This window comes from Salmo salar, chromosome 15, assembly GCF_965601325.2.
Source record: "Salmo salar chromosome 15, fSalSal1, whole genome shotgun sequence".
In the NCBI taxonomy this organism is placed as follows: Eukaryota; Metazoa; Chordata; class Actinopteri; order Salmoniformes; family Salmonidae; genus Salmo; species Salmo salar.
The window spans coordinates 74,532,441-74,543,167 of record NC_138305.1 but is presented as its reverse complement, the minus strand read 5'-3'; the positions used below and the strand labels follow the sequence as shown (position 1 = coordinate 74,543,167).

Sequence of the window (10,727 nt, the reverse complement as noted above, 5' to 3'; positions counted from 1 at the left end):
TCCTTATCAATTCCAGTTTGTAAGACAAAATATGACATGGATTTCTTTCTGCACAAGTCAACGGTATCATAGGCCATACCTAGCCCTTCATTTGTCTGTGGAATGTGAGGGGCAAAATGAAGAAATTCACCTTAACACATGGAACTGCATTGCATTTCAAAATAGTATCAAGATTACTTTAAGTATTGTACATTTTTAAAAAAAAGCTTAAAGCTGGTCATTTGTACAGCAACCATTACTCAGGGGGATTGTGATGGTGCATGTTACTTCTGAAACATGGTGCACTTTGAGGGTACATAGACCTGACATTTTCAAAGCACACTAACCTCACCAGAATCGCTTACAATGACTAGGTTTACTAGTCTAGGACTGGATGACATTCAAACGACCTCGTGAGTTCTAAATCAATCATTAATTTCCAATGACTGGTCTAAGAATGTAGGTAATGATTGATGTACTCAAATGAATAGGGACATAAATCAGTGCTTGTGTAATTGTACCTCGATCATCAAGACATTCACTTGATGGGTCAATCAGAACTACTGCAATTGAGATAAGATCTACTACACATTTCTAATAGAAAGTATGAGAGCATCATTTGTACAGAACCTATTTTTTGATTGTGTGGAATCAATATGGAACCAGTATGGGACACCAGGGATGCAAGGCAAGTATAATTAATTCATCACTGTTTTATGCATCACACATCTCTTTTCTACATCCTGCATGGATTTTGATCAGCCAAGGTTTGTGCATAAAAAATGAAGTATTTTTCAGTACAAAATTCAATCTCCCCTCCCCCATATGCTGTCAGTGCTCCCAGAAGGCAAAACCAAAGGTGACGTTGGACGAAGGAAAGCGTTGAAAGTCTTGAGACGAGATGGAGTGTGCTTTCTTGGTTCCACAGGACAGGCAGTCTCGAGGGCATGCTACCTACCGGTCAGTTTGACCAGCAGACAAGTCAGGAGGCCACTACGGTGCATCATGCTGAGGAGGGTTACGTCAGGCCTCTCTGATCTTGGCAGCCAGAGCAGAGTTCTCCTGGCGAATGGCTTTGTAGTCCTCCAGGATCTTCTCCAGGTTGCTCACAGTCTTTTTACCATTCTCTGTTTCAATCTATGGAGAGAAGGGAACTTTAAAAGTTTGCTATACCAAGTCAGACCTATATCGCTATGCCAAATAAAATCACAAACTATGCCTTATGTTGTACAGTAGCAGTGCAAGTTAGTGGTTTGGTATAAAATAAGAGGTCCATATATACCTGTTCCTCCAGGTCTCTGATCTCTCTCATGATTGTGCCAGTGTCCTCAATAGTTTGGATCAACTGAGTGCAGTTCTATACCAGGAAAGAGAATCAAGTCACACAACTAACCAATAGTTATAAGGCCCTAAAATTACCACTGTGCACCACACCCAAGGATATACACATTGCTCTTCAGTTTCTAAGGTTATATTCTGCCAACAAGCTCTTACCTCATGCAAGGCTGCCAGGTACTTGTAGGATTTGCGGACAGACTCGTCTTTCTTCGCATCCTGCACAGTATGAGGAAAAGTATGATTAGGCAATTGAAGAAAACTGTGGTATAGAGAACAATTGAAATAAAATCAGGTATTCCGTTGACCTCTAATTTAAAAAAAGTAAAATCATGGAGTTCTCTTGCTAGGTGCTCTACCTTGAAGACCAGCTCATCAGTCACAGCGAACGTTCGGTCCAGTTTTCCAGTCAGGCTGTTAATCTCTTTCTGCAGCTCCTTAGTGTCAGACAGAATCTACAGAGAAAAAGGGGACACACAAATACCATACTTATAATCACTCTACTCAGATTAAAATGTAGTTTTAATTACTTTGTTTTTAAGGAGATACTCAGGACTGTATTGATGTGAGGTGTCTCAGACAGTGTACCTTTGTAATTTCTTCCTTCTGTTTCCGGATGTTGCCAACGATCTCCAGGATCCTCGCAGTGTACGCTGAGCGGGAGATATCTTTGGGGAGATTCTCAAACTCTGTTATCTGAAGGAGAAATCCGATTTCCCAAAACTGGTGTTAGACATAATGCTTGGACAGGAACCAAATTAATACACATTGTGGAAGTAAATCATCGCAAATACATTTAATTACTTCTAATACCAGTTGTTTATAGAGTCCCTCCTTCTTCTTGGCCTCCTCCGCAGATTGACTGATTTTTTCGTGAAGCTCTTTGATTTCAGATAGCTTTCGGGAGGACTCCACCTAGAGAAAAGAATGGAAGTTGAATTAAGAGTTTCTTTCTGTCACACACACACACACACACACACACACTTGGGGATATCTAAGGAGATGAACGCTACCTCTTGGTTGCTGCAGAGCTCCTTGAGCCTGCGGTGCTCGTCGATAAGTGGAGCTCTGTGTTTCTCCCACTGGGCGGCCAGGTTGACCACTCGCTCGGCACTTCCCTCCACTAGGGCCTGCAGCTTGGCCAGGTTGTTCTCCCCGTCTGGCAGCAGGTATATGGTCTGCTTCTTTACCCGCACAGAGTCCTCCTCCTCCGTGTTGCTCAGCTCCTTCTGCTTCAGCTCATCTGACACCTGCACACAGACAAGAGACAAGTGTCGCAGGGTGACTACATCTTACATGTCATAGTTCATTCCACTGTGGTAACTCTGGTCCGAGGTCTACGCAAATACAGTTTGTCTATTTTGAATAAGAGAGAGGCTCCAATTACCTGATGTATGGACACAGTGAGCTGCCTCATGTCTCCGCCCACCTCCTCTAGGCTGAGGGAGAGCTGCTGGAGCTGCTGCTGCAGGGAGGCCAGCTCCTCCTGCTGTCGGGCCTGCAAATCCTCCTCCGACTGATGTGAGCTGGGGAGGGAGTTGGCCGCTGCTGTCATCTGCTTGGCAGCTTTCTCAGGCTCCTGACAAACACACAGAGAGAGGCATGGACCGGTTAGAGAGAAACAAAGGCTGGATTCAGATTGGAAATCAAAAGGGGGAACATTTGGAGATCTTGCTCAATGTCTTTGGAGCAGGCTTTGTTTAACCCATTATTCACCTCTGTGAAAGTGAATTTTTCAGTGTGGGTGAAGCGGGTGCCCTTGGCGAGGATGTCACCAATGAGGGGAGAGCCCCCGAAGCACTGCAGCAGCTCTGTGAGGTCAGAGCCCGACCCGTGGGCACCGAGGGTGTCCGGGCGGGTCTGGGCCGCAGTGCGCAGTTGCTCTTCGATGCGCTTCTGCAGACGGGCACGCTTCCTGGAGCGATATTCCTGGGTGGACACGAGGAGACAGGAGTTCACAGACGAAAACACTGCATTGAACACAGAAATATTATTATTGTTCTCAAATTCAAGTCAAAAACTTAAACTATCCCTTAAAGAGCATACCTCGGGTGTGAGGCGGGAGAGGAGGCCTTGGCTGTTCCACTCGATCTCCCACTCCTGGGTGGCACTGAGCTCCCCTGCATGCTGCTCCAGCAGGGAGGCCGGCACGGAGGCATGCTGCGACGGCTGGGCAGTTACAGGGGGAAGGAAGTCCCTGTGGTAGTCATTTTCCTCTGAAGAGGGGGAGAAAAGAATGACGTGGTATACTGGTATTGAACTGTCACCATATGCTCTCATTTCAGTGGCAAAGAAGATCTTGTACCAAGCCTAATGGAACACCTGCTTATGTACAGTACCAGTCAAAGGTTTGGACACACCTACTCATTCAAGGTTTTTCTTTGTTTTTATTATTTTCTACATTGTAGAATAACAGTGAAGACATCAAAACTATGAAATAACACTTTGCACACTCTTGGCAGTCTCTCAACCAGCTTCTTGAGGTAGTCACCTGGAATAGTTTTCAATTAACAGGTATGCCTTGTTAAAAGTTCATTTGTGGAATTTCTTTCCTTCTTAATGCGTTTGAGCCAATGACTTGTTTTGTGACAAGGTAACCATGGTATACAGAAGATGGTTTTTTACCAAATAGGTAATAAGTCCATATTATGACAAGAACAGCTCAAATAAGCAAAGAGAAATGACAGTCCATCATTACCTTAAAACATGAATGTCAGTCAATCCGGAAAATGTCAAGAACTTTGAAAGTTTCTTCAAGTGCAGTCAAAAAAAAAAAAAGTGCTATGATGCAACTGGCTCTCATGAGGACCGCCACAGGAAAGGAAGACCCAGAGTTACCTCTGCTGCAGAGGACAAGTTCATTAGTTACCAGCCTCAGAAATTGCAGCACAAATAAATGCCTTACAGAGTTCAAGTAAGACATCAACTGTTCAGAGGAGACTGCGTGAATCAGGCCTTCATGGTCTAATTGCTGCAAAGAAACCACTACTAAAGGACACCAATAAGAAGAAGAGACTTGCTTGGGCCAAGAAACACGAGCAATGGACATTAGACCGATGGAAATCTGTCCTTTGGTCTGATGAGTCCAAATTTGAGATTTTTGGTTCCAACCGCCATGTCTTTGTGAGACGCAGATGATCTCCGCATGAGTGGTTCCCACCGTGAAGCATGGAGGAGGTGGTGTAATGGTGTGGGGGTGCTTTGCTGGAGACACTGTCAGTGATTTATTTAGAATTCAAGGCACACAACTAGCATGGCTACCATAGCATTCTGCAGCGATACGCCATCCCAACTGGTTTGCGCTTAGTGGGACTATCATTTGTTTTTCAACAGGACAATGACCCAACACGTCGCCAGGCTGTGTAAGGGCTATTTGACCAAGAAGGAGAGTGATGAGTGCTGCATCTGATGACCTGGCCTCCACAATCACCCAACCTCAACCCAATTGAGATGGTTTGGGATGAGTTGGACCACAGTGTGAAGGAAAAGCAGCCAACAAGTGCTCAGCATGTGAGAACTCCTTCAAGTCTGTTGGAAAAGCAGTCCAGGTGAAGCTGGTTGAGAGAATGCCAAGAGCAAAGCTGTCATCAAGGCAAAGGGTGGCTACTTCGAAGAATCTAAAATATGTTTAACACTTTTTTGGTTACTACATGATTCCACGTGTTATTTCATAGTTTTGATGTCTTCACTATTATTCTACAATGTAGAAAATAGTAAAAATAAAGAAAAACTCTTGAATGAGTAGGTGTGTCCAAACTTTTGACTTGTACTGTATATAGGCTACTCATTCAGAATCCTACACAACTGGAAGAATTGGATTACAGAATGATATGCAATGACAGTAAGTTAAGAGGGCTCTGTGTATTCTGGGGTTTACCTTTCAATTGCTTTTTCCCAGGCACTTTGAGGCAGTGGGGTAAACTAAGAGTCTGAGAGTGGAAACTGTGGGACGGTCCTGGGTTCTAAAAAGAAACGTGAAGTGAGAACACATACAATAAGAGGGAACACTGTTGACACAAAGACGCATAGATTCAAATAGGAAGTGTGTATAGATTCAAATTGGAAGTTTGTAGTTCTGGGTAATATTGACTTGAGTAAATATCCATGAAGTCATGAAAAACAGGATGAACATGAAAGTCATTATTGCCTCACTACTTTCACTAAACAGCCTTGAAATCTAGCTTACTTCATGATCTAGGAAACCCAGTTATTTGTCAGTGTATATTAAACTTAGGCCACGTCATTGATAATTCTTTGTGGCATAGCTAGCAGGACGTACCTGTGTTTTACAGAGGAGGGGTAGTCTGCAGGATGGAGAGAGCCAGGGCAAGGCCAGCTGAGCTTTAATCTGGGCAGCTATGGATTTCTGGAGGAGGGCCGATTTACCTGTTAGGGGGTACAATGTATGAGACAAATACTTTCAGATAATTGTCATTTTAGAAGTTCAAACATTCAATGTCTTTTTATTGATCAGATTACAGTTCAGAAAGCAAAAAATAAAACCAATTTATAAGGGGAGAACTAAAGCTAAGGGATGAATGGTATTTATTAATGACAAGAAGTACAATGTTGGGACATTGAGTACGTACCTGCTGGTTGGTCCGAGGCCTCAGCACTTTCTCTGGGCAGCTTCTCCACTAGGAACATGAGCAGGGAGCGGATCTCTGGCTCATTGCTGTACAGAAAGGTCTGGTAGCCAATCTCTCCCTTGTAGCCAAGGTCCTGCAAATAAACACATGTCAACCTCGTTATGGAGTCTGTTCATACACAGGTCATTGACCTTAGCATAATGCCTCACCCTCACCCTTTAGAACATGAGGGTCATTCCAGGTAAGAAATGGAACCAGAAATGTCTGAGATTTCCATGAACATGTCCAATGATGTAGCCTACTTCACAAAATGATCAAACCAAATGTAGTCACACTTGGCAGATTCTAAACCTTGTAAGTAAACTGTTAATCTCAGGAGATCACTCAACTGAAGTTACGCAAGCAATTGGGCTATTCAATAGAGTCAAGCAAGCGAGGAAACAAAAACAGTTCAAAACTATGCTCAATGAGATGGAATGGCATTAGTCTGTATGACATGATTTCACATTGTAGCAGGTCAAATTGGTTGCTGAATGACTTCTATGTCCAAACTTGGGACCATGAAAAACTGAGCTTGATCTAATGACAGTAAAGTCATTTCAGAATACAAAAAAAACCCTGGATTGAGTGTCATGCAAAGGGGGTATAGGTCAAATGGGTACATCATTAAGTCATGCATGGTTATCCATTTACAGCCAACAAAAGTGAGCCCCATTTCACAACAGGAGGGGGAGCACTATGACTATCCCTTTCGACCTCTCACCTGACAGGCCTGTGCCAGGCTCATGCCCACACGGAAGCGGGCAGACATGCCTGGGGGTAAGGAGGGGGACAGTCCGCTTCCCAGGGCCGGGTCGATCACTCGCAGACATCTCACCACCGCCTCCACTATCAGCTCACTGGTGAAGTGCTTCACACTCTGCACATCCTTCCCCACGTCCCTGTGCAAACAGACACAGCATGAGGTGCAGGTGCACAGGGTTAACTTCCCACTTGTGTCACACACACACTTCTCACTAGTCATGTGATCAGCCGGTTACAAACTTTCAAATTACATTCAAAGTTCTGTGGTGTAACTAACATGCTAGATAGAAATAGACGAACTCTGCTCATTACACTATCGAACATATTTTATTATTGGCAGAGTGAAAATCAAACAACTAGCTATTAGAACAAAATAAGCACATTTTAAACGTTTGGATGAATGTAGCCATGATTTGCGCTCTACACTTCAACACACGTTCACAAGGAAAATATTAGCTGATAACTTATTGGCTCTGGTGAGTGAATGTAGATCTGGGTATCAGCGGCTATCAAATCAAAGACAAGAGTTAGCTTAACTCACTACAGTAGACACATAAGCTAGCAAACGTTAGCTAACTAAATTGCTAGCTAGCAACAACAGGTTATTGATAATGTTAGAAACTAACTTTAGCTAGCTAGATACTTACGTGCCAGTCTGTCTAAGCGAGTGAATTAAAATCTTATCAACTTCATCCATCACTGTAAGAAGTGCCTTGCAATTCCTTTTGAAAAAAAATCTTCCCCTAAATTACATATAATTAGGCTCTGTTGGCTAGCTAGAAAGCGGTTTAACAGGCTTTTCCATTGGAAAAAGCTAGCTAGCGAGCCTGTGTTAGCTGGCGAACTAGCTAGCTAAGCTAACGTTATCACTCCACAGCGCATGAACAAAAGGCACTGGCTATTTCAGCAACTGTTCCATTTAAAAAATACTGTGTGTTTCCCTAAATGTCTCGCAAATTGCTTTTCATTTTACGAAAGCTAGCTAACTAACACATTCGTGTAATCTAAAAATTGTGCATCTCTAAACTAAAGGCAGGAAGTCGTATGGGAGGAGTACATGGTAGCAGTGCTTTATGGGATGCTGAGTTTCAACAATCTTCTGCAAGTGTTGGGATAAAAAACTGGAGAGCTGGGCAAGTAAAACTCTGATTCCCAGCAAGCCCCTCAAGCAAGTCGCTTACTGACAACCCATGACTGGCATCTGCGATTTGGCATGTGCATTTTAGAAATTGTATTATTTTAGACGTGTGCCTGTTTTCAGTGGGATGTTTGTTAATAGGACTTGTCAATCACACTTTAAATATTGTACAACTTATTTCGGACGTATTATTATTTGATAGAACATTTTTTGTACACTGTTTAAAGGGGCAATTTGCATATGCTACATCAATGTTTGTATTTATAAACTAATGATATGTACCAATTAATACTTGAAGAATATAATTTATAAATGCCTCATGAGCTTAGTTGAACTATCATAACCCATCATAACCCAAAATATAAGCTTGTTTTACTCCAAACATTGTAAACAAAGTATATGTAAACAAACACTATACAGCCTCAAAACATGGTTAAAACATGGTTAAAACTACAATTTTGATATCATGGAGAGTCAGCCCTTACATCCATAGCTCTATCTATGAATTTGAGAGTGGTTACATTTCTCCAGCCCCATCCCTCAGCCTTTTACCGAAACAGGGGTGGGGAGCTCACTTTGTTTGATATTGTTTCAGCTGCTGATTGCCCCTTTAAGATAGAAACATAATTCAAACTTTAAAATGTGTAGACTGGTCAGGACCAGTGTGCTTGTATACCATTTTTTGATAACATTCATACTTTTTGTCCTTCATCCACATTAATGGGATTTCTTTAACATTCTAAAGCTCCCATTGTTGAAAACTCCCCTGAATTCCAACATTCTATTGACTGTAAAGAATGTAAGTTTTGACACAAATCAGCTACTTTGACCACTTTCCCAACAACTTATGAAATCTTGGTCTACTTCCTGCTTTTCAAATCTGAAATCAGAACAGTATACCAAACAAACGATGCAGCTGTTTTTGTAACCACATCAAATAGGGGCGTCAGGTAACATGGAGGTTAGGAGCGTTGGGCTAGTAACTGAAAGGTTGCTGGGTCCAATCCCTGAGCAAGGCAAATAACCGTAATTGGTCCATGGTCGCCATCAATAATGGCTGATCCCCTGGCTGTGACCCCAAAGGGGAAGTGGGATATGCAGAAAAACATTTCCATTTCACACCTAACACTTGTACAGGTTACCCATTTGTACATACAGTGAAACAGGACTATATAAGCACACTCTAATTATATTTATTATAACTACATTTCATCTCAACTTCTACAAACAACTGAACTTTCTCAACAACTTACATAAAAACCTACCTACCTATTCACTATTACACTATTACTGCTACAAGTACTTCTGGGCTACTTACTATTAAACAAGTCAACATTTTTCAACACTAACAAACTTCTAAACTTCTTCTACTATTGCTCTCCCCAAATAATAGCCCAAAACTTTTCTAATTCCTTGTTAGTAAAAGTCTACTAATCTGAACAGTTATTTGTGATGAAATATGGGATCTAACTGCCCCACACTCCTAAGTAATAAGGTTAATAAGTAGTCTATCAAAGTAATCAGACAAGCTATTTTAATATATTTAACTATGACTATATTTCACTGCTTCACTTAAAGGGGGCAATCTGTGATTGTTACATCCATTTTTTGACTTTTAAATTGGTGATATATACCCATTGATTCTTGAAGAATATAACTTATTAGTGCTGAGTGATTAGTGTTTTTTGAGGTCGGTTCTGTTTTGTAAAAGTAATAAAACATTTGATTTCGGTTTCGATAATAAATACATTATGAAATTGAAATCATTTTAGAGCTATTTAATTGAAATTCCAAAGCCAAATATTGAGAACATTAATTTGCCAAACATTGAAAACATTCCATTGTCTAACAACACAGAATAAAACAATTATTAAAAGCCCAATGATGGTAGTGACTGTCCATTACTGCATACTTATTAACCATAATTTATTCACATTACCATACTTTCGTAAAATATTTCAGTTGTGTATATAACTTTTTTTTATTTGATGACATTATTATTTCATTTCCTAAAGTCATCATCTCATCTCTGCTCAGGCAGTAGCAGCCAGCCAGATAACCATGTAACTGTAACAAGGGTCGTATAAAGGGGACCAAGGCACGGCGTGTAGAGTGCTCATATTTACTTTAATGAAGACACTAAACAGAAAACAACAAAAACGACAACCAACAGTTCCTGTCAGGTAATACTTACAAAACGGAAAACAACTACCCACAAAACCCCATAGACAAACCCCAACTTAAATATGATCTCCAATTAGAGACAACACGAACCAGCTGCCTCTAATTGGAGATCATCAAAACTCAACCTAGAACTAGAAAAACAAGAACAAAACATAGAAACAAAAAACATAGACTGCCCACCCATATCACACCCTGACCTAAATAAACAGAAAAACACAGCTCTCCTAGGTCAGAGCGTGACAGTAACGTTATCTCTGTTTCTCTCAATTGAGTCATCCTATTTAGCTAGGCTATTAGCTAGCTGGTAGATTCCTGTGCTGCAGAGCCGTCAGACAAAATCTGTCTAGTAGTTCTTCAAAGTAGATAAAGCATACTTTCAAGATTTGCTTATTACCAACTACTATTCAGTGTTTAATAGTCACATGTACTGGGTTGCAGGTGTGATTGCAGGGTACAGTGAAAATCTTATGCTTCGAACTCCAACATGCAGGACTAAGTTAAATAAAATAATGAAAATGGTATTAAAAAACAACAATATACATAGAAATAGCACTCTACACATAATAACAACTGTGGCAGTGATGAAAAAATACATGTCCATTGGGGTGGAGGTATACTACAACTATCAATCGGGTAGAGCTACCTCAGGAACTGTCTCTATCCATCCCTCATGTTGTTGTGTTGTGTACATTCTCCTC

General features: G+C 41.3%; 1 protein-coding gene across 2 annotated transcripts; it reads right to left on the bottom strand.

The window, feature by feature from the left end:
• Nucleotides 1–674: 674 nt before the first annotated feature.
• Nucleotides 675–7,737, bottom strand: LOC106572219 (coiled-coil domain-containing protein 22). 2 transcript variants are annotated; one of them, XM_045696010.2, is made up of 15 exons: nucleotides 7,355–7,737; nucleotides 6,667–6,844; nucleotides 5,904–6,036; nucleotides 5,594–5,700; nucleotides 5,192–5,276; nucleotides 3,361–3,530; nucleotides 3,031–3,243; nucleotides 2,702–2,893; nucleotides 2,328–2,564; nucleotides 2,119–2,229; nucleotides 1,903–2,010; nucleotides 1,674–1,769; nucleotides 1,474–1,533; nucleotides 1,262–1,336; nucleotides 675–1,116 (listed from the first exon to the last, which is right to left on the bottom strand). In XM_045696010.2, exons 1-15 carry the CDS (start codon nucleotides 7,402–7,404, stop codon nucleotides 1,003–1,005), a joined length of 1,929 nt encoding a protein of 642 aa, XP_045551966.1. In that variant the 5' UTR covers nucleotides 7,405–7,737; the 3' UTR covers nucleotides 675–1,002. The 2 variants fall into 2 exon arrangements, with proteins under 2 accessions (XP_045551966.1, XP_014001685.1); XM_014146210.3 differs by having other exon boundaries at nucleotides 2,128–2,229.
• Nucleotides 7,738–10,727: the final 2,990 nt, after the last annotated feature.

What these genes read in the sequence shown, in the direction of transcription:
- LOC106572219 (XM_045696010.2), bottom strand. Translation starts at nt 7,404, where the DNA reads ATGGATGAAGTTGATAAGATTTTAATTCACTCGCTTAGACAGACTGGC. An exon ending in TCTCCCGCCTCACACCCGAG is followed by an intron (nt 3,244 to 3,360) that starts GTATGCTCTTTA and finishes GTGTCCACCCAG; the next exon opens with GAATATCGCTCCAGGAAGCG. An exon ending in ATAAACAACTGGTATTAGAA is followed by an intron (nt 2,011 to 2,118) that starts GTAATTAAATGT and finishes TTTCTCCTTCAG; the next exon opens with ATAACAGAGTTTGAGAATCT.